Source organism: Odontesthes bonariensis, chromosome 12 (genome assembly GCF_027942865.1).
Source record: "Odontesthes bonariensis isolate fOdoBon6 chromosome 12, fOdoBon6.hap1, whole genome shotgun sequence".
NCBI lineage: Eukaryota > Metazoa > Chordata > Actinopteri > Atheriniformes > Atherinopsidae > Odontesthes > Odontesthes bonariensis.
Window position 1 is genome coordinate 21,896,059 of NC_134517.1, and position 24,297 is coordinate 21,920,355.

The following is a 24,297-nucleotide window of genomic DNA, read 5'->3' on the forward strand; positions in this document are numbered from 1 at the left end:
CCGTCATGGCCCACAAGCCGTGAGCTGGGCCTATGCATGTGTTTTATGGCCTAGATCTGGTCCAAATGTCTTAATCTGGCTTTGACGTGGGTCGTGGCAAGAGCGAGTGCCAGGTGTGGTCCAGAACCCCCCCCAAAAAATACAAATTTGGGCCCTGTCTGGCGGATATGTGGCTGAGTTTAGGCGGCCACACTCACCACGAGTTGACACCATTATTTGAGGGCAAATGTGGACCAAAGAAAACGGCAGATGTGAGGCCTCTTTGGGCCAAACGTTCTTTGTTTTTTTGGGCCATCTCAGGCCTGTGCCCTCTATTCCTCGAATCTTTCCAGCAGAAAGACATCCTAGAGAACGACGCTGCCATCACAATGTTTGTCTGGAGAGAAAGTGTTGAGAAGGCGATTCTCTGTGCCTGGATTCCACCACACACACACACACACACACACACACAAATGGGAATTAAGGCCAAGTCGGTAAATCTGGTTTGCTAGTCGCCTGTCTGTAAAAGGTCTGTAATCACAGATAACTTAGTTTGGGTTAGCAGCCAGATATAATCTGTCAGTAGTTCCAAAATTCTGAGGTTATTACAGTGCTCACGAACACTCTATCCTTCCAAAAATCCTGTTTTAGCAGGTCTACTTACGAGGAGTCCTTTTAAAATCCGGAAAACAAAATGTGGCAAACTTGATAAGGCTCCTGGAAAATTTCTGATGAGTCTGTCGAAAAGTCTGATTAATGGAACAATACTTTCTCACCTCTCCTGAAATTTGTGAATTTCAGGGCCCTAAAGGACTTCAGACGAAGATCTCTCGCACATGAACGTTGATGACTCCCTGCTTGTCCATCACATTTTTTTTTTCAACATTGAAATGATACCCTGTTAAGCTTTTCCACCCTCACTGACTGACGAAGCGTGGTCGATATGGTCTAGGTTGGGTATCAAGTCCTTAAAGGATCTGTTTATAGATGGGATATTTGCATCATTTCAACAGCTATCTGGAATATATTCATTACCCACATCACATTTCTTTAGATATCTACAGATACGCAGCTTTGTTAAATCCTTATATCCCAATTTCCCTAATGTGCCTACTGCTAACCCCCTTGACTCCCTCTTAATGCCTCTTCCTAACGCTAAAAGAATGATATCCTCTATTTATAATAGAATGTATGCCTTAAGACCAGTAAATCTCAATTCAATTAAGACTCAATGGGAGGAGGACCTGGGAATTGATATTCTAGATGTTGTATGGGACTCAATCTTACAACGTGTCCATTCATCGTCAATTTGCGTTAAACAATTTGCGCTTTTATAACCAATGTGTGGTATCATTCCTAATGTCAGCCAATCAAATTGCCTTACTTGTTGGGCTCTGGACATACACCACATGAAAAGATCCTAAACCTTTGTATTTACCTTTGAAAATCTAATAAAGAAATCTTTAAAAAAAAAAATTATACCCTGTTAAATTATGTGTCGTATATTTATGTGTATTTATTTTTCTTTTGAAAATCATCCAAAATAATCGATAACTAGTATCGTGTTTTTCAAACTCTGTAAGCAAATCAGTGTCATATTCTATGTTTGTGCCCTCGCCAACCCCCTATGTTATTAATGTAGGGATCTTAGATTGTACCAAAACTACAACCGGAGATCTGAATGTTTTTGTTTTAAAGACTGGTGTTGGTTAAGATAAATACATTTAGGGCTCTGGAAGATGATAAACCCAAGAAATTTTCTAATGGCACGGGTTGAAATGGCTAACTACATGTGCCGACAGAGGAATGCGTGGAGCAGAACGCTTCAGTTGCTGCATACTTCATATCAGAACTCTTTAATACAATGAAGCACATTTTATACAGCGGATACCAGGATAGCTTTTCTTTAAATATTCCAGGCAATTTTTTTGCTCGCAGCTTGTATTTCCTATATTTTTTTCACATTTTATTCAAGATTTCCAACATTTCCTGTCAACATGGGTTCCACAAGCAGTGGTAAGAAATATCGGCAGAGAAAATCTTGCTTTTATTTCTTTCATTCGCATCCTAACCCCTCTCAGTTTGATTCCAGTTTAATGTCTCTGTGATCAAAGAGTGATAATGAAGGATGCTATAGAGAACATGAGCTCAAGGAGGAGATGCATTTATATGTAGTTCAGTATCTCTGTGGTGCAGCACGTCTTATCAAATCATTTTAAATAAACTTGTGCAGTGCCGTGATTCTCCTCATCCATCATCAGTTATCCTGTCAGTCTCTTTGTCCGTCACAGCTCACCCTGATTCAGTCTGGGACGAAACATTAAGTTTGAAATGCACTCGGATTCAAGGCAGAATATCAATTATCGTTGTCTTGTGTTCTGACAATCTTGACATTGCAGTCTGGACCAACATTGTAATTTAAGTAATCACAGATTACTAAATCGTGGTTTTTACTGTCTCGTGCTCAAAATGCGCAAATAATGAAAATGGAACAGAAATGCAGTTCTTGCTAATTTGGCTGTCAATTAGACATATTTTAAAACATTCTTCACAATCGCCAAAATCACGTATTTCCAAGGACAAATACTTAAAATAACTACTTTCATCAAATTTGACAGAGCTCAAAACACGACATGCGTGGATAGCATGTCAGTGACAGTCTTGCTGCTTATTACTGATGCGGCACTTCTTCATGTCTTGAGAATGATGTACAAACCTTTTTGTAGGAAGCTCAGCATTAAGAAGGTTGCTTGATAAGAATATTTCACCTTTTCTAATTTCATATTCGTGGGGAACAAAAACAGGTGACATACTAAAAGGTTTAATTGACCATAAGTAAGATGTTCCAAAACCAGGTGGCTTGAGAGCAGCTACAGTGTGCCTTGGCATTGATTCTGAACCATTCTTCCAAAAGATCATTCCTTCATTATGATGACAGAAGTGGGTAGTATATGTGAATCCAAAATCTACATTAACAAAGCAAAGTTTATTTATCGAGCGCCTTTCAAAGATTAAAATCACAAAGTGCTTTCATGATAAAACATAGATAAAAACTAAGACAACACAGGTTAATAAAATGAATAAATAAAATAGCATTAGGTGTTGAACTGGACTGATAGACCTCATCTGGTCATTCATAGACATACTTTTTGGCTGTTTGCACTTTCATCCCAGGATATATAAATATTCACATTTGATCACGAATATTTGAATATTTGTCATTTGCTGCTGATAATTATCATTGCTCTTCCATGTTTCTGTTAAACATAGAGGGCCAATCGGAGCCTTGTTCCAAGGTTCGGTCCTAAAAGCCGAGTTCTATGAAAAGCAAACTCAGTCCTTTGGTCAGTCCACCACTTTAATTTGGACTTGAATATCTCGGCAACCATAAGGTTGATATTTGACATTTTGACATTTGTCATTTTGACTAGAAAAGTAGATGTCACACTATGTAAAGATGGTGATTATGGTTGGTCCCTGACTTTTATCGTCACCAAACAAACTTTAAACACTGTGTTTGGCAGTCAAATGATCCGGACTTTTCCAGTAGGCCACTGTGAGTAAGTCATATGGTTTAAATAAAAACCTCAAAAACTGACTGAGAAAAAATGGAATAAATGTCTTCTTAATGCAATTAACTTCAATACTCACCTATTTATTTCGTGTCGGCTTTGCTGGATGAAATGCTGCACTGCTGAGGTTTCTTTCTCGCAGTTATTCCAATCCCGGCGCTGCATTCAAGCCTCTATCAATCTGAACTTCAGTTTTAGAAATCCTGATCTTTGTTTCCTTCACTCCCCCTCCTGTGAGTGACACACAGCTTAGGAAGCTCTGAGTGCTATCCACCGGCTTGCTCTCTTTACTCCAAACCATTGAGTTGTCACACAAAAAAGTGGGGAGAGTCATTGAGATTAAATTAATCAATTAATTTAATACCCCTAAACAGGGCCAGAGTGGGACCAATTTTCAGACCGGACCATTTATTTCTAATGTGGAGGAAAGCTGGTTCAATCAAACAGCAGTTTATATCTTACTGTTCTATTGTTTTCAGTATTAGATCTTATTTACTTATTTGTTTTCCCTTCAGTCAAAACAGTGTGTTGGTTTCTGTTTGTCTCATTGTCAGTGGACATAAGGACTTTCTTTTCAAAACAAATGAGCATTTTGGCTTTTGAGTTCACTTGAGTAAGGAAGCCAAGAGCGACCTTGCCATCAGTTATTCATTTTAACACCTTCGGCTACTTTTCAGTTGAGAATCGAAGACGAGCTGCAGACTTGGAGGGGCCGACTCTCATCCCGGCAGTTTCTCATTCGGCTGCAAACTGCTTCAGTGTGCACCCAAGGTCATAACTTGCAGAAGCCAACAGATTAACAGGATCCACAAAGAGCAGGGATGGCAACCCTGAAGTTCCCCACGACAGAGACCCTCTTCTGCCCAACTACACCTCAAGACACTGTACATGAACACTACAAACAGAGTCAGTGACAAGGGGTAGCCTTTTCGGAGTCCTAAAAGCACTGGTTACAAAACCTCAATGAAGAGACGGTAGTAAGGGTAAGATACTTCACCCTAAATAGAGAAATCGGGGTACCATTCTGGATCCAGGCCTGGGTGGGGGAAGCTTGCTGGTGAGCCTTGGCACCACTTCCCCTTGGGCTCACCATCTGCGTGGTTGGGTGCAGTGTGAGCAGGGGAAAGCGTGGACCTACTTTACAAAATGTGAATTATATTGATAACACTGATAGGGCTGGACAATCATGGCATTATTAACATTAAGACTTGCTTTTGTATGCTGGACCTTTGTTGTCCTTTGAGCCAGATAGAAAGCAGTGAATCCTGCTGACTCCTTACTGTTAATATACTGTACAATTTTTTATGTAATTTTGTTGGCATTCCCTCAATTTCACTTAGTGTTTAGTGACAATTAGCAAATGTTAGCATGCTAAATTTGGATGGCGAATTTACCAAAAAAATTAGCATATTAGCAGTGTCATTGGGAGCATATCAGCAGACTTACATTAGCATTTAGCTCAAAGTACTTCAAGTACTGCATCACAGAGCTGCCAGCATGGTCAGGTCTGCTCAAGTAAAGCATCTCTCCAGCATGGCTTTATTTGTCATGTACAGTTAGGCCCATGTTCTTTTATAATTCATGGAGAATTAACAGAATACTTCTTACAACTTACCCGGAAATCAATACTTGCTCTATATTTATAACAAGTTAGAAATATGCTTTTCGTTGGGACACTTGCTCTTTCACACGGCAGATAAATAAACTCTATATTTCAGCAGCAGCTTGCTGACGCCTTAAAACCGTACAATCACTGTTCTGGATAGCTCTCTCAGATTTATATGTCTTCAGTCCTGCAAGGGATTTACAACTAAAGCCACAAAAAAGTGCACTTTCATTTTGTTGTAGCACTTTTACCACATACACCTAGTCTGAAAGGCGAGGAAAACATTAACACAGCCCCTCTCCACACTTTGTCTCAGACGCACACACACATACACACGCGCTGCATTTCTACACAGTAAGCAACAAACATCATGAGTCGTTACTGTCAGGGTTAGCTGCTCGATGCAGTACATCTGTGAGGGGGCAGTTTTTTGTCTAATAAGTACATGCTCTCTGCTGACATAATGTACTCTGTTGTGCTGGGAGGCAGAGATAAAATGCAATTCAAATTACAAAAGCCTGTATTAGAAAGATGGAGCAGCAGAGCCAAATACCAGCGCAGGTTATTATCATATTATTATCGTTCCCGTTCTTCATTTTAATTTTAGCAACATTACACACGTTTTCTGTCCCCCTCTGTCCATTATTCATAAAAATGGCTCATTGTTTGCCATTCAGCAGAAAACAGGAGACCACATTAGAAAGCTAACACATCATATGCTTTAAGGTTCTTTTGTTCATTTAGCTTCTACAATAACAATCGTCACAGAGGCTCGGTGTTACTGCTCCAGGGCCCAGACCCAGTGTTTTAGAAAATGTCCAACAGAGACAAATACTAGAGGCCTTTCGACTTTAACAAGTGCCACATTAGGTTTACTCTCCCCTGCCATGGAGACAGGCAAGTTACAGTCTCTGGACTGTTAATTCTCTTCTTAAAATGTACTTTCTGCCAACATTAATCAAGTTGTGGACATGCAGTAATTAAGAGAAGGCTATTTAGATAAGTGTTACCCATTATAATCAGTTTGGAAGACAGAGGCCTTAAGGTGTTATAATTGATCCTGTTATCGCTGTTGTGTTGGGTGCAGTTGTTCTTTGCCTTGAAAATAAACAATTATTGTGGTTGACTAGAACAAGCACAAACGCAAAAAAAAAGTTAAAAAAAAGAAAGAAAAGGAGATTGTGGTAAAGCTGCACATGTGTATGAGTGGTGTGTGGACAAAAAGGGGGGAAGGGCTGGCAAGCAGCCCCCAGTCAATATCATCATCATCATCATCATCATCATCATTTCATTAGACTTCCCTCTCACAATGGGATTGTCAGTATCTATCAGGAAGCTAATGTGGCAGTGATTCCCTGGGGCAGGAGATATATTTGGCACATTGCGAAATGACTGACAAGATTCCTAGATATATAAGAGAGAGGAATTACACAGCTGGCGACGGATAGATGGGTGAGCGATCTCTTGTGTGCAAAGGGATCTTTTACACCAGCCTCAAAATAACCAACCAAACCAAAGTGCGTCATTGCTGAAACCAAAATTCATTTTGCTTTGCAGTCATCCTGATAAGTATCACATTCTTTTTTTTTCTCAAGTTGGAGCACTTATTAGGGGCTGAAGTGTGTGTGTGTGTGTGTGCCAGGTGTGAAATGGAGGGTGAACAGGCTAGTACAGAGACAGACATTAAGCATTTCACGGTCTGAGTCAGCCCAGCTGCCCTCCAGAGATGACTGCAAAGCCACAACTGCTTCATCGCCTTATTATGTTAATGCATTGTTCTCTTTTTCATCAACATTATGCTACTAAATGATATTAATGGTGCAGTTGATACTGGCATGCAAATGGTTGGCCAGTCATGGGAAGAATTCCTTTTATGATGAATAGTTACATAAGTACACCACTACCTGTTTTTTAAAAGGAAGTAAGTTAAACGTGACCAATTTTTTTCAACATTTCCTCAAGGATTATACTTTTAGTTTCCCACTTTTACAATTTTAGGGTAACAAAACAGGGACACAGACCTAAAGCAAATGTTTGAGGACCCTGCACGCTCAGTTCTAAGTAACAACTGTGGTGGCATGTATCACAGCTTGAAGCAGTTTTAACACTTAAGTGTGCTAGTTCTTGCTTTAGGGATTTTTTCCCAATGATAAGGACATTCTTGGGTTGTCTTACATTCAGTGCCCTGTTGAGCTCTTGCCACAGATATCTTGAAGATCCTTAGATCGAAGACCTGAAGTTTCTACCTCCTGGGGTGGATTTTTGAAGTGTATCTAAGACCATTATACTGTTGAAAAAGCCATTCTCATTTTCAGTCTTTTTACAGTTTTTTTCCTTCTGCCAATGAAACAATTTGCTATTCCCATGCCACTGGTAGCAACACAAGCCCACAGCACGATAGATCCAGCTAAAGAAAAAAACAAAGTTCTCCAAACCACACAGGCATCCAGGTTTTTTTATCACACCGTCACATACGACCCATGGCAGCCCCCTGTAAAGTATTGCCCCTACAAGCGGCAATAGGCAAATATAACTCATTTGAGCATTTACAAATCAGAGCAAATGCCATTCTCAAGTCTTTAAAAAAGTCAATTAAGAAGGTATAAAGTCCTCACAACAACAAAGGTGCGGGAGTTCATTGTACAGTTATTGACAACTGTTTGAAAAATGTACCCTTGTGGAGCGTAGATCACGACCAACTTGTGGATGATCAACAGAGTTCACTTTTGTCACGTCTTGGTTGTGTTAAGGCAAAAAATGTAATTGGTTTGGATTATAAAGTTTTCCCTCAACACTTACCTTTCCTAATTGAGCCAATTCTAGTGCAGAAAGAGCAGAATCTGATAATCCAATTGGAAGTTATTTTGCAGTCAAACAGGAGTTCTCGTTAGCCTCTCTGGCAATCCCATGGACACCTCTCTGGGAGGAATTTCTTGGGTTTTTGGACCTAAACTTGACCTCCAGTCTTCTTGTAGCTTTCCCATGACAATGGTTATAGTGATTTTCAGAGTACTATACCTGTACTCTGAACGGATACCTGTTTGGAGAAGCACATGGCTGCTGATTGTTGGGAAATGGATCTGGGACTCAGAGGATTTAAAGAGAAATTCACATCACCTATCCCAGCTTGGTGATGTTGGTGAATAAGCACTAACCCTAACAAGCTAGTTAAGGTCTTAGACCTTGGGAAAAGTTGAATGAGAACTCATTTCTTGGGGTGACTTTAGTTTTTTTTCAACACAATACAACACTTGGAATAGAAAATATGAAGTTTTAGTCTTCAGTTTACATCAGTTGTAATCTGCTCTTGAAATTGATTTTACCGGCATGTTCACACCATTACCGGTTTAATTAAGCTGATTTAGCATTACACAGAATATATTGACTGATATTATGAGCAGACCGACTCTGTTACTATGGAACATTCATTCATGTCCAGAATTACTAGACTGTGACAGACTGCAGGAGCTGAAGACCTGGTTCCATTTGCATTCAGTCATTATAATATTCTCCAGCACCTGCTTCCAAATTAGCCATATTATTACGCTTTGGCACATTTAACCTTTATTATACAACCATTCAAAGAGCAACCAAAGAAGAAAAGAAACAAAAAAAAATTCTCTCCCTGTAGATGTGACAAGATGTTGAAGATAATTTGAGTGGCTATTCCTTGAACCCTCTATTCCCTGCAGCTTCACAAAGCAGTCATTGACATCAGGTCTGTAATGATCACTGCCCTGAAGCATGAAACAAAGAAAGAGCATCTGTCTGGCGGAGGAAGGGAGGAGACGCACTCAAACAGTCGATCGTTCTATGACTGTGTCGAAATAAAACACAGCGAGGCGCATCCTTGAAATAGGCTCAGTGGGGGGGGGGGGGGGGGGTGTTAAGAGATCACAGCTGAATGCATTTTATGACAGAGGTGTGAGTAAGGGGAGAAATGAAAGGATTGGAAAGGGTTTCTCATGAAATCCCAGATGTGAGATGATCATTCAATAAAAATTCCCTCTGGGGTGATTAAACCGATCAATGGATGGTAACAGCCAAGTGGTTTGAGAAGATGTGAAGGAAGAAAGAAAGACAAAAATGTTAGGATAGAAAACATGCAGATTTGCCCAAGCTTGCACTTTACTGTAGGATTTCATGTCTCAGATTAAATCATTTTTTGACAACAATTTGTTTTGCATATTTCAACATAGAGATTAACTGCTCCTGTCACTCAAGAGGCTCACTGACCTTGATGCACTCACCCTCTTTTTTAACGACTGACCAGTGCCAGACAGAAAGTCTCTTTAAAATTTTGTGCTCACAGGTTTTTAAAATGGTTGTTCTGTCAGCTTGATGCTTAGCTTTTGGCATTCTCATGTCAAATGGTTGAGAACAACGTTACAAACTGAGCACATCAGAGGTTCCCATCGGAAAACGACACGTTCGCTCGGGGGTTGCACATACATTTATTTATCGGCCAAGTCAAGTCTTTTCCACGAACAGCAAAGACAATTGTCTGCGGAGGGTCTAATTCTCACGTCTTTATTGGTGTGGTGGATACAGCAGTAATATAACTCTGTTAAAGTGCCGACATTGAATACTACAAGGGAAAGTTCATCCCACTAATTGAGGAATGTACAATAAGTCCTAATACAGCAGCACACACTGTGCATTTCGTTCTTAAAGCAAAATGAAATAGGTTTTCCTCCACATTAAAGTGTGCCTATTGAAAGCATGTTATATGAAACTAAATTTTGCATATAGTTTTTACTCCACCTCACACAATATAATGCAGACAATCATATGTCCAAAGAATTAGAGATGCCTCATGTTCACAATTTAGTGTTGTGCTTTTTATACTTATCGAGGCAGCGGCAGCTGACTGCCAGTCTTGTAGCAGTGCTTTGACGACATTCGGTCAGTGAATCACAATGAAGTTGCACATTTACACAATAGAGATTGCGCTAAAGTGAGAGGCAGTAAATGGGGCATCATTATATAAACGTCTGACTCCATCCATAAAGGAGAATAAGGGACACATATATGTTCATTAATGGAACTCAACCTTTCTTTGGCTCACAAATACATTAAAACACATGACTGTCACTCTAAACACTGTGATAGAATACAGCAGAGTGTCCAAACAGGGAGGAGGGTACATGACAAATGGCACAGAAGAGCAGATAAACTATTCACAATAATAGTCTCTCAATATAAATCAAGTGATCGGTCTATTACATATACACTGTACGGTTGATTTACATATAGAATTTGTTCACTGTAAAACTAGGACACATTTGGCACAAAGGCAATGTAACAATACTATACACAATCTACACAAGAGTCTAAAAACACATCAGTTACAGTGCTTCTTACAGTGACTATATGTTCAAATCTCTAAAGGAAATATCTGCTATGATGTTGCGGCACATCTGGCTTTAATAGCAACCATATATACTTTTTTAGAATTACACATAATACATTCATATTAAAGCTGCACTATGGTTTCCACAATGTGCTGTCTTACTCGTGGAAAGTTCATTAGTACTAACAAAATTCAAAGTTTTTAGTACCGACCAACAGTAATAGAACATTCTCCATATATATATGTATATATATATATATGTATATATATATCGAGATATATACCCAGCTTCCGGAAAAAGTCGGGACTTTGTCTAAAATGCAAGGAAATAATCCTTGACTCGCAAAGCAGTTAAAGCCAGTGGCACAAAAGCAACACAGGAAGTGTTACAACTGTTCTCACTGCTGATGTTTGTGTGAAATATTCACAGAACAGAGAAAGAATCAGCTCTGGATTTTTGCCTCGTCTCAGATTTCTTTGAATATTTTAACGATGCATTTTAGATGATGAAATCTCTGCAGTTTAACGCTGACAAACATCATTTTGAAATTGCTGGACTATTTGAACTATTTGGACCCATCCCCACCTTTGAGTTTGAATTGAATTATTTCCCTCTTTCTCTCTTTCCTTGTTAACTTTATTCAAACATTCTGCCTCATGGCCTCAAATTCAAAATTAGCATTTATTTTCAACAGGATAATAAAGTTTCTCAGTTCTGTGGTTTGATATGTTACATCTGTACTATTTTAATCAACGATGGGGTTTAGATTATTTTGAAATCATAGCTTTCTGTTTTTATTTGCATTTGAGACATCGTCTTAACATTTCTGAAAAGTGGGTTTTCTTTACGTGAAAAGGATGCCTTGATAAACTCATTGCATTTACAATTGGATTTATTTCCCCTTTGAATATGTCTTAGCAAGAACACCACCGTGCTTACTCATTTTTCCCACAGAGAATCTGTTGTGCAAATAATTTCAATATAGACCACTGTTGCTAAAGACGGAACAGACAGAAAGACACACGGTACATTATAGTTTTGCTGTGCATTGCCTAAAAAGACCTGTAGGCAAAAATCTCACCGTCTCCATAAGACAAAGGGGACATAAAGCCAAGCTCAAGTCTCTTCAGAATTGGCTGAGACAAATGTTCTGGACAAAATATTATCTCATGATACAGGGGACTCTTACAATTCATTCCCTAATCGCTCAATCTCCTCAATCAGGAAGTCGATGTCTGACCTGGCGGCAGCAGGATTGGAGATGACCATGCGGAAGAAGTTGACTTTGTTGCCTTGTGGCTGGTAACCCACCATTGTAGTGCCTGACTCCATCATCATCGCCTTGATCTTTGGGGCCACCTGATGTAGAAAAAGTGTAGAATTACTAAGTTAAGATTTGTCCTAACTCCCGAGTGCATTTAAAACCCGAACACATAATTGTGTTGTTCTTCGCCCAGTGAATCCTTCGATCTCAGCCTGTATAAATCAGCCTCAGCGAGGGGAGAAACTAGAGATGAGGCTTGAAACGCAGATTAATGGCTCATTACCTTGTGCAGCCTCTCGCGCCTCTCCTCGCCATCAGGCAAGCCGCGCAGGCTCGGCGGAATGTACCAAAAGCAGACATTAGTGTGCTGCGGCTGATAAGAGAAAACAACATTTGTAAAGTGTGCCGACAAAAACTGCCGTAGGTCATTTCAGTGTTTCTTGTCATCGTGTCAGCAGAGCAAAATGATCCAATCAATCCTCACACTGAGTTCAAATTTGAATACTTTACTAATGCATTTGTTAACAGCAAAAGACAACTCTGATTATGAGGGATGATGATTGCTGTGTGGCAAATAACTGCAATGAAAACCATTTGTGGCGACAGTCATCTCACCTCTCCGTTGAACACCATCTCATAGCCCTCTCTGTTTTTTATCTTATTGTACAGGTACGCTGACAGGTCCAGGCACTTGTCAATGTGCTGCTCAAATCCTTCCGTTCCCTTTAGAAAACATAAGAACGAGAGTTGTAATCATATTCCGCACGTGGCAGCAAGGCTGATAGAAGCAGTGAGGAACATCATGCTACAGATGATTGCGCACCTTTGCTTTCCACATGAGCCAGAACTTGAAAATGTCAACATGTCGTCCACACTGAATGGCCTTGTCACCTGTGTCGTATGCAATGTCGTATTGTTTGTCTGGCTGGAAGAGGTAGCCCGCGCACATCGAGTTGCAGCCTTGTAATAACCCCTTCAATAGAAACAAGAGATAAGCAGGAGGAGAATGCATCCATTTGAGCTTGTACGTGTGCTGAGGTGGGAGCGTTGTGAGGAGCAGGAAAGCAAAGCCCACACACTCACCCTTTCTCTGACCAGAACGGCAGAGCACTGCAGCGGCACTCCCATCATCTTGTGAGGGTTCCAGGTGACTGAGTTGGCCCTGCAGAGATATTGAAACAGCAAACCCATGAGGGACTGTGAGTGTTTACCAATTCTCTGAAGAGAAGTGGTACCATAGGATGTTTTTTTTCTTTTGAAGAAGAATAAATTCAGATATCTAGAGTTCTATGAGATGACTACGGATTTATGACTGAGGGCTTCTGTGGGTCCAGGCAATCCAACAGTTGTGCATTTCCAAAAGAATGCAGGGCTCGGGGCACCAAGGGGGTCCTTGGTAGGGGTTAAGGTGACATCACTGCATGTAAAAATGTCCCAAAATAAATTCTGTCTTCTTGAACTTCTTCTAACATTTTTTTAAGTAGATCTTTTCATGCCAAACACACATCTCTGCAACAGACAACCCTCCCGTATTTTTTTGCACTGGCTATTTTCCGTCTACTACTAAGGAGTGAACCATATAAGATACCGATGGAAACGTCTGTGTGGTGATGAATGTTAAGGGTTCATCGTGAACACGTATCCTTCACCTCTCTATTCCGTTCAGCTTGTGCCTGTGTTTCCTGGACATCAGCAAACCTCCTCCCCACGCACCCTGCACAGGAAACAGCATTCTGTCCTTAGAACACTAAGGGTTCTGATGTCGATCTAAATTGTATCACAGAAATCCGTAATGTAAATGAGTGCACTGGCGATTCTGAATATTCTCTTACATCCACGTGAAGCCACATGTTGTACTTTTCACAGATGTCTGCAATTTCGTTGATGGGATCAAAGGCTCCGTAGACGGTGGTACCAGCGGTGGCGTTCACAAACATCGGAACATACCCCTGCAAACCAAATGAAAACAAGACGAGTTAATTAGAATTCTTATGTTATTTTCCCCCCTGTGATTGTTGACGTCAAAGAGACACGTTTAAACAAGTCCCAGTCAATGCTTTCCTCTCTGTCTCTGCCTGTTGTTGGGCCAAAATTGCCTTCACATTCGAAGAAATACTTTCAGGAGAGAAACTTTAGACCAGCGCAGTCTTACTTGAATTCCACAGCTCACATGAGTTTTGCTCATTGTAGGAATTACTGGATGGAGGGAGATGAATCAAGTTAGAGAGGCGACGTGTCAGTTATCGCTGCTGACATTTACCTTTTGCTTGGCCTCGATTACTTTGGCTTCCAAATCAGCAGGAATGACTCTCCCTCTGGAAAAGTAGAAAAACATACGGTGAGCCATCAAGACATGTAATATTTTGCTCATGTAGTGAGCATGCAGAGTGAACATAAAGCAAACCTCTCATCTGTTTTTAAAAGGATCAAGTTCTCCGTTCCAAAGCCCAGAGCTGCGCTTGCTTTCTTGATGGAATAGTGACTCTGCAGGAACAGAACATCAGCAGTCAGAAATCGTCTTGGAGCTGCTTGCACACTAAGAAAACGGATATTAACCGTCCAGTTTTATGTAAATGTTCTACATTGCTCAAGGTGCTTAGTAGAAGAGAGGCAGAGGTGGACTAACGTGCTCCGAGGTGAAGAGGACCAGTCGGGGTGCAGCTGCCATGCCTTTGGTCTTGACTTCAGGGAAAAACTTGTATCTGGCAATCATCACACTGTACATGTTGGAAATGGCACCTCCTGTTGAAACCAGAAATAAGCACCACAAAAGAAGCACAGAAATGAAAGGACACATCTGATTTACATTAAACGTACTTTTTCTCCACAGTGCACAGCCAGGTTGGTACTGCCCAACCTTTATGTGTCAGCATTAGTTATACAGTCACGGTTTGGGTTTTTCTTTTGACTCCCTAAAGATTCCTTGGGAGGTTTTTGACTCCTGGACTGGACCTGGATTGTTGGCCCATCTGTGCCTTTTTTGGCGACCATGTTGACTGTCTCACAGTGAGCAGAGTGAGCGACCTCTGCTCCTGGAATTAAACTTTACATTATCAGACCGTACCTTCCATATCATCCTCAATCTCAAGATTTGATTTTAAGATCCTGATGTTTGTTTTTAAAATTTTAAACGGTCTGGAACCCTGAGTATTTAACTGAACTCATACATGTTCACAGACCAATCAGAGCTCTGAGGTCGGCAAACAAACTTTTCTGGATGTGCCTAAACGCAGGCTGAAAACGAAAGGCGATCGAGCTTTTGCAGTGGTTGCCCCTAAACTTTGGAACGGGTTACCGCTGCATATCATCAGAAACTCTCGAAATTTTGAAAACAGCTCTTAAAACCCACCTTTTCTCCCAGGCTTTCAGACCTGGGTGAAACAAATGTTGTCTGTGTGTGTAAATAGTTTTTATCTCTTGCTGAATTTCTTTGTTAATCTTTGTATCTGTTGAATTTTATTGTTATTTATTTATGTAAAGCACTTTGGTCAACCCAGGTTGTTATAAGGTGCTATATAAATAAACGTGACCTAAACGTGACCTTGAATCCCAAGAACTGTAATTTTGCAGAGTGGATATTCACATAGCAGAATACTTTAAGTAAATGATGATGCTTTATTGTAGACTTGCATACCCAGCAGAGCATAAACTAATTATAATTAGCTGTATCTTTTTCTTGAATGCAGCATTGCACAATGATTACTTTATCATATTTTTTTATAGTTTAGTTTTAATTTCACTCAAGTAAGATTTTTGAAAGCACAATTTAGTTTTATAGAAGCTGTGTTGTAGAAGTGGTGTTCTGCTGAGCAACAGAGGTGGCAGTGACTCAGCAGATACAGGCACCGCCCTCATGATAGCAAAGTCGGTGGTTTGATCCCCTGCTCTGCCATGGATTCATGGCCAAAACACTGAACTCCAAATATGCTCATCTTTCATATTTAATGACATGTCCTCATGTCTCCTGTTTACTGGCCCCTGCTCCCATCTCTTCCCAATTCTCTGCCTGCTTCTGCCCCTTGTGTTTACTCCTACAGCCCCATATGCTGTACATACTCCATTGCTGGCTTTCAACTTCACCAACTTTGGCTTTCTAGAATTTGCACCTGTGGTTTGCCTCATGGTTTTCTACTTTGCCATGTTTCTTGGTTTTGGCAATTTTCCCTGCTTCTTGATTGAAATTGCTTGCGTCCCCCAATTTTTTCATTATCTGAGTCTCTGTTTTTGTCTGAAATGTAACATCTGAACACTTAATGAGATTATCTGATGGTTGGAAACAAAAATGAGTGGCTAAAAAAACAGAACATCTGGTTATATGGTGGGTCAAATGAGTTCGACCATGGTTCCATACGTGTTGAGGTCCTGTTTTGAGCTCACTGGTTGGGCTTTTACCTGGAGAAAAGATTCCATCTCCCTCTCCAATCGGCCAGCCGACGATCTCTCTCATCTTTTTGAGTGTCAGCTGCTCCATTAGCACGAAAACAGGAGCAATCTCATAGGTGAACCTAGAACAGACAAAAGTAAATAAGTTTTTCCATGAAATGCAAGCACATTAAGGCCGCTCTGCATTGTAGAAAAAGCACAGTTTGTCAGGAATTACAGTACAGACAGACTCATCCATCTTCTTTCGACCAGCATTCCTCTAATTACACAAGTATGTCGTCTATTCATGCAAAGCAAGTAAATGAATCATGGGAATAGTGGACGATGTTGCATTGTGCCTCACATCATCTACAGCCCCCACACGCACACGCGCACACACGGATATGGAGGGGTAAAAAATAAACAAGTCACATGCCGACTCATAAATTTCGCTGCACTCATTTACGCAGACAAGGCTCACTCCGATTATGTAAGACTTGGGTGTGATTGTCAGTCTATTAGTGTCAGTTGATATCTGCCAGGGATAATTAGGGCTGATGGAGCAATTAATAAAGGTAAATTGGAGTGTAAGCTACCTACGCCCTTTAGTTTAAAGTCATCCACAGTGATGTCACCAATAACACACAAGGTGATTGAACCAGCTGGAGGGAACAGTCTGAAAAACATGTTAAGCTTGAGAGGACTTTCGTCAAAGTTCATGGAAATAAACACAGCTGATGCCCTCTCTGAGCCTACATTTTGTCCTCAGATTATCCTCTTGTGAAGGAGAAGCTGCATGGTCATACAATGACTTATTGGTGCTTTACTTGTAATTTATGAGTCAGTTAGAAGATATTCAGGCACATTTGTTTTCTTGACAGTAAATGACTGTACAGGCCAGTCAGTCGAGGTACTTTTCAACCCGGCAATCCACAATCTGTTGTCATTCATGGATCATAACTGATCTTTTATGCACAAGGAAATAACTGATAGACAGTGATTCTGCGTGTCTGCTGCTCTGGCCAAAGTGAAAGGACTGGAATATTCAAGTGACCTCAGTCCACATGTTAACCAAATATCGATTAAGTCCTTTTTTCGTGTGTTTCAGTTTTGGTCATTTATTTCAGCGAGTGTGGTCAGCAAAATTGGAAGGTGTGAATAAGATGTTCATAAACCTTATGCTTAGGGTATTGTACTTGTACAGCAGGACTTCCTGGATTCCTGCGTTGGTGCTGTCTCTACCATCCTACAACTGTTTATGAGGTGCAGAATGCACTCAGTAGCTACGCAATGTGTGTTTCCTGCAGTCCCATCACCACATGTAAGAAGACATGATGTTATAAAAAACATCTGAATTTATTCAAGCGAAAGAGGCCACCCATGCTGTTCTGATCATGAGTCATACAGAAAAATCGAATAAAATACAGCAAACTCTCACACTGAAAAGATTTATTGTAGCACCGAAACTCCTGCAGAGAGCCAGTGATGGCTGCTCACATCATTTACAGATGGCCGGAGGAGAAGAGGCTCTTTTTCCCCCATCCTGGCATTGTTATGTCACAGGAACTTGCATAACACGAAACAAAGAAACCATGTAAAACTGCGAATGCTAATCAATATGCAATTTAATTTGCCTGCTGGGCTGAATCATGTACCCACCTCCTGTAAGCACAGGCCACTACTGACAATGCTGCGGGGGTGTAACTGTACAAACGTTCTCTTTTGTGTTCTTCGTTTTCTTGCTTGACTGACAGTCTGTAAGAGCATGCTGGGTTTTGTTTTTTTTTTTTCTCAGCCAAAGACAGTAATTACTGCATGTCACTTCAAGTATTCTTCCGACTGAAAGCCTCTTCGCATCATGGACCATTGAAAAACAAAGGCGCACAAATAAAATGTGACTTATCCTAATTGTACTCACATATTAGTGTTGGCTGTAGAGGTGAGCCACTCCCCTACCAACCCCACGATGTCTAATCCGGTGGACAGTTGGTTGAAGAACCTGGGATGACCTGCGATTGATCCAAAGGGAATAAACCATCACAATCCTCAGAAAGCCATTTACCCATCTGCGAATCTGAGAGAGTCGGCTAATGAGAGCTATTGATCAGAGCAGACGGAGCAGACTGAGCTCTCGGGCCTTCTCACCTGTTCTCACTCCATATTTCAGGGTGTCCCTGCAGTCCACCAGGATCTGCTCCAGAGACTCGGGCTGGTCGGAAAGTTCCAGGTTGAAGCCCTCCATGCCCTCCAGCAGCTGGTGGGGGTGATGGAAGTCCAGGACCTTGGTGGATCTGTCGAAGGTCTTCCGGATGTAGTTGGTGAGGATTTCGACGATCTCCAGCAGGAACTGCATGGTCGACTCCTCTCCATTTTTTGCAGGCAACAAATCTACAAAAACAACAACAAAAAAAGAAGTTGTTTGTTAACTCGGGTCAACTTTTGGTTCCTGATTTCTTGTTAAACAACCCTTTTTTTTTTTTTTTTGAAACATGTTTCAAAATGGGCTGATGATTTTTCTGGCGACTTCTTGGTTGATTTATAATTTCTGTTTTAAATATCAAGGAATTAACACTCAATCTTCATCTTTTACAATTGACTTGTTTCTGTGCAGCTTTTGCCAGTGTGGGCCTTCTTATCTTAACAGCATCATTTACATGTTTGGTAATCACAACCCAGACTGAAAAGTGCGCACAATCTTGCCTTTCTCAGGCCTTGCATTTAATGCGAAATGCACCGAGTCTAAGCATAAGTCTTTTCTGCAGCCTACCTCTGGCGTACAGGTTGGAGAAGTCCGTCTCTGTTCGCCTGAAGTGCGCATCTCCGCCACTGTTATCACAGGACAGCAGGTTTTTGGCTGAGCGCTCCTTGAAGGAACTCACAATCCTGCTCCTCTCCTCCAGGCTGTTGTTCTTCTGCAAAAACCCTAAACGATTACAAGTATGAGAGGAGTCCTGAGAATGGTTACACTTCCCAAACATGATGAGTGCTGCAGCTTTTCCACTATAACAGACACACTAACAGGCCTATTTTTCTTCTCGCACCCTCCCATTTATCTGCTCTCTCTAGTCTCGGGTGACCTGCACTGTATTTTCCGCCTTTTTTTTAAATGAGAAATGGGAGCCATCCGGTCCTATTTATAGGCCGGTGGAGACTCTGTGGGAGGTTGAGCCCGTTGACATCAGCACCAATATCCAGTCAAGCAAAAACAGATCTCTGTCATGTAGTTTTTTTTTGTTTGTTTTGTTTTTACCAAAGCATGACACTGTGCACATCAGAGGAAAGAGCTCAAGTGGCCGATTTTTTTTTTGCCGTGATGATGAGAGGATTGGAGCCTTTATTAGAAAATAAATGAAATATCGATGGATGAAATCAAAATGCACTTTTAGAAAGATCAAGAAAATATCTCGTTTGAAAAAAAAAAACAACATCGCAAAAGAGCAGCTCCGACACTTTCACAATTTCCACAACAGTTAATGTTTGCTTTGGTCTCTCGAAGTATTTTTCTCTTTGATATTTGAGAATGATTTAAAAAAAAAAAAAGATAAATTTAATGAAAGCAGCAGAATGTGTTGGTGAAAAATACCAAAAAACTGCGCTGCGCGCCGGTGCGTGACATTCCCCATCAAGGCAGATGTCAGGTCGTCCTTGGTTTGTTAGTGCGAGACTGAAATAGACCCTCAGAGTGGAAATTGGAAAATCCATTACACCTAATTTCCCCTTTAATTTTCTCCCACGCAGGGTCAAAATCGATGGCGTTTGATTCTCCTTTTTCATGCCGACTGAATTAAACAAACAAACAAATATATATATATATATGATAAATATATATCAACCAAACATGGAAAAATTCAGATGCGTGCATTGAGCTGCTGGTAAAACGATGCAGGCCATGAAGCCTACAGTTCAGCTTGCAAACACAGACTTGAAGCTTATGTCTGTCTCTGCTCATTCTAACATAAAACAGAACAAAACCAACTTACCACATATCTTCATTCCCAATTTTTTAGTGCATCCATGAGCAACTCCGCACCACGCGTCATAGCCTGACATCATTCAAGAAAAACATTTGATTAGAAAGGCTCTTTATTGGATTTCGCTTCTTTTACCTTGAACATCTCAAAATGAGAATAAATGGAGAGGCGCGTGAGGGTGGGTGATGTGGCATGCTGAAACAATCGTGAACAGGAGCGTCGTGGGATTATTTCTCACATCTATTTTAATTCTGGATTTGCCCCGCTTCCACATCGCGTGCACCTTCCGTGACCCACGGGGCTCGGAATTAATTAGACGTTTAAATCCACGCCAGCCTGAGGATCTAATTGAGTGAAAAGACGCTGCGAGCATCAGTAGACGTGAGCCGGCTGGCCAGTGAAAGATAGAGAATCGTTGCGTTATCAAGGGCTTCCAGCCAGAGAGGGGATGGGGCACCTTGGATGGGAAGCAAAGGCGAAAATCCTCAAAAAGCAGCAATTTGGGAGGAGGAGGGGGGAGGTCGAGAGGGGAGGAAACAAGGAGGAGGTGGTGGTGATCAGTCCCATTCACACATGCCAGTTTAACCCTTGCTTTGGATCATCAGATACATCATTGCTGAGCTCACTAAACGCACTTTAGCAGATATTTTCACCCCAGGCTGAGGAGATGAGATAGGCAACAACAACAAAAAAATAACAACAAACAAGCACACACACAAAAAAAACCAGACAGACAGAAAAAAAGAGCAGATGCTGACAAATAGAATTCAGACCATACGATGCTGGTGCAGAGGAGAAGGAATGCACGGGCCTAATAGGTTGTAATCATTCCAATTCATCAGACGCGCGAGGGCTGACAACGCAACAGCTTTGCATTAGCTTTTTTCAAATCAAATACAGTGAGAAGTCATAAAGCTGTGTACAGAAAGCATTCTTTTCTTTTTTTTTTTTTTTTAAATCTTTGGATTAAAAACGTCTGTTTCTTTTTTTTGGTTTGTTTTCTCTTATCTAATTTCGTGTTTTGTGTGTTTTCACCTGTCACTTGATGTTGGACCTCTATTCACTGGGAGAAATCAGGCTTTTTTTCTTTTCTTTTTTTAATTTTATGGCTACCGGCTGACAATGAAAGGACTCAGCGGTCTCCTCGCCTCTCCGCTTGAAGGCTACAACGCTCGAGAGTGCTTTTAGAGTCTATTTAATATGGCTGAATTAACAGGCACTTCAGGGGCAATTTTCATTTTTCCATGCAGGCACTTTATTCGAGCAGAGCAGAAGGGGGAAAAAAACAAAACAACAACAACAACAAAAAATTTAGTTTTTAGAAACAAGAAAAGATGGAAAATAATGAATTACAGCACCACTGCCACCACTCCTAAGACTACTGATCATACAAATATGAATTAGTTGTGATAATATTGCCTTTCTGGTCAGATGCTGCGCAGCCTCGGACATGTTTCAGCCTTCAGTGGTGTTAGCAGAGGACACCGCTTTTCTGACAGCAGCATTCGTCTGTCTCAGATGCCGGGAGGTCCGTATGGTGAATGAAATGCAGCGATGATTTGTGGCGATGGAAGCGGACTCCCCCCACATCACCCCCACCCTCCTCCGAACCCACACCTATCCCTCTCCTCCCCTCCCCCCTGTCTCCCCCTCGATGAAAATGATTAATGGCATTGCCCACAAAGTAAATAGCACACGTGAAGATGGCGTTTTATCTGTGATGGACCTACTTGTGCCCGGTGGCCGTAAATTTGTCGAGTTGGGATCCGCTTCGCCGCCGGAGGAGGAGGAGGAGGGTGCAGACGCCGCCATCACTCCCGAAACCCTGAGCCCAAAAAGAAAAAAAAAAAAAAGCCTTGGCACTTTTTTTTTTTTTTTTTTTTTTTTTCAAGTCTTTATTCCCCCTTAAAAATCTCTCTTTATGCTACCAGAGAGGAAAAGTGGGGCTTATTGGCGGGGAGACGGGAGAAAGCCACCAGCCATACTGTAGGAATGCGCGTGTCTCAGCGTGCGCCTCTGGCTCTTTAACACTAAGAGAGATGCTCAACTTGGCGACACAGACCTGTAGACGACAAGGGCACATCCTGTCTCACAAGTTGAGATTCAAATTCACAAGGTGCACGAAACAAAAAGGAGCAAAATGCGGGGAGGGGGGAAAAAAAATTCGCAATAACGAGAATTGCAGGAAAACAAATCCACTGACAGGGGCTCATCATTTTTGGCTGCTCAGAGCTTCGTGTTTGTCATCGTTATGGTTACATCCCTGCGTTGAAAATGAGGCAAGGCCATCAGCAAAAGTTCAAATAGAGAGAGATCCATGATCACAGTTGTTACATATTTGTCTTCATTAATCATTGACACGGCCTGGATGCTCACCAGGGGTCTGCTTTGGCTTCATATAGCCCAATGGCAAATATCAAGCTCAAGGTGATCCCTGCTCCGATGGCCGTGGTGCAGGTTAGAGAAATGACTAAATGTGTTATTTTTTTTTTAATTTCCTTCCGAAAGTATATGAAACCTATTTAACGTGACAAACAGTTCACATGCAAACTAATCCGAAGCTCTGTCAATTAAAGCTGATATCTTTCAGGGAGCACCTTAAATCTTATTAAAAAAAAAAAAAAACACCTGTTAGAGCATCCCCGAGTTTATTTAGTCGATTTGTTAATCCGCGCTCATGCGTAAAGCCACTTACCGTGGTGGTGTGTATCCAGGTGAACAGGTGCAGTCCAAAAGCAAGAAAAGGGGAAATTTAAGACCAAATTAAATCCTGAAGGAGAGGCTGATGCGCCCACTCCAACCGAGGCGAAGAGGACACAAACAGAGCTGAGCTTCAGTTCCCCGCCAGATCACACCCAAGGTGACCTCGCTGATGTAGTGGTCGCTTTGAATGGCTGACAATTAAACCAAGCCCCGTCTGGAGTTTCCTGTCACTGCTCTTTGGGAGCAGCCACCGTCTCCACCGGAGCTGCGTGCCACAGCTGTCTGCGCGGTCGGCACTGAATGGCGCCGTTTTCGGCCCCTCAAGTGTGACTTTCTTTCTTTTTTTTTTTTTTTTGGAAGTGCTTATGGGTGGTCTTCTGTTCTGTACAGCTCTGGCTGGAATGCTGCTCACGAACAAGGACTTGAAGTTTGATGCTATGATCAACACATTATGTGAGGAGGGATCGGGATCGAAGAGGGGGAGGAGGAGGGAGTGTGCTGGTTTTGTTCTGCTGGGGAAAAAAAAAACACACACACACACACACACAGAAAAAACACAAGGGGACGCGGGAGAAAGAGCCACAAACACCAGCCCCAAAACCTCATCAGACGACAGTTATGTATTCCCCACTCCCCAACATCCGGAGAGTCTTCTGTTTTTGAGCATCATGCGTAGCTCAGTGACAGCCCCCCTTTCCAAATAATCGTTTTTAAAAAAAACAAAAAACAGCTGTAACTGAAAGGAAATCGTGCACCCGCAACAAACATTTTATTTCCCCACTTTCTGTGCAGACAGACAGGCGGTGAAGGGTGAAGATGTGACCTGAGAGATCCCAGACAGTAAAAACTGCTTTAGGCCACGAGGTGGCACTGAGAAACCAAGAATGGCTCCTGCAGGCGCACAAATGGGCCATTCCACAAATATAGGCTACTTCAGGAATCTTATTATAAACCGAGCCGGTCCTCTGGAGCACGTCGCCATCATACATGGCGGCGGGGACATGGGTGGACACGCGCACAGACAGCCAGTCAGTCAGTCACACGCACAGGTCACGGCGGAGATTTGTTACCCATGTTCTGCCGGTAATGGATCACCCGGTTGTAGGTCATGACACATGTTGTGTAGACAAAGCGCGCATAAAAACAACTGTCCTCAGATTGTTCTCAGCACTGAACACCTTCATCACGGACTGCTGTTCAGGTCTGAGCTTTGTTGAGATTCAAGAATCAACCCACAAGAGACAAAGCGCTTGTGGGCTCCATGTGCCCACCTGGCTCCCCACTCTAAGGGGTCCAAACATTGCTGTGTGTGCATTTTGTTTTTGTCAGATGATCTTTAAGTGACAAAATGCACAGTCTTGAAAATATATAGTTAATTATACTGCAGGTAAGAACGCCCTTATGCAACACAGTAAATTGGCTTAAATGATAGTTCACTTTTTTTCTTCTCTCCCCTGAATACAACCTGCCCACAGTGTACAGTGGG

At 41.6% G+C, this 24,297-nt stretch overlaps 1 protein-coding gene across 2 annotated transcripts; it reads right to left on the reverse strand.

Moving 5' to 3' along the window:
* Positions 1-9,592: 9,592 nt before the first annotated feature.
* Positions 9,593-23,153, reverse strand: LOC142396684 (glutamate decarboxylase 1). 2 transcript variants are annotated; one of them, XM_075479690.1, is made up of 17 exons: positions 22,804-23,153; positions 21,839-21,933; positions 20,118-20,180; positions 18,905-19,060; positions 18,283-18,525; positions 18,056-18,146; positions 16,168-16,280; positions 14,402-14,517; positions 14,180-14,259; positions 14,036-14,090; positions 13,608-13,724; positions 13,425-13,489; positions 12,859-12,937; positions 12,599-12,748; positions 12,391-12,498; positions 12,059-12,148; positions 9,593-11,870 (listed from the first exon to the last, which is right to left on the reverse strand). In XM_075479690.1, the coding sequence occupies exons 2-17, from the start codon at positions 21,918-21,920 to the stop codon at positions 11,697-11,699; spliced, it is 1,782 nt and encodes a 593-aa protein (XP_075335805.1). In that variant the 5' UTR covers positions 21,921-21,933; positions 22,804-23,153; the 3' UTR covers positions 9,593-11,696. The 2 variants fall into 2 exon arrangements, with proteins under 2 accessions (XP_075335805.1, XP_075335806.1); XM_075479691.1 differs by lacking the exon at positions 21,839-21,933.
* Between the last annotated feature and the right edge of the window lie 1,144 nt (positions 23,154-24,297).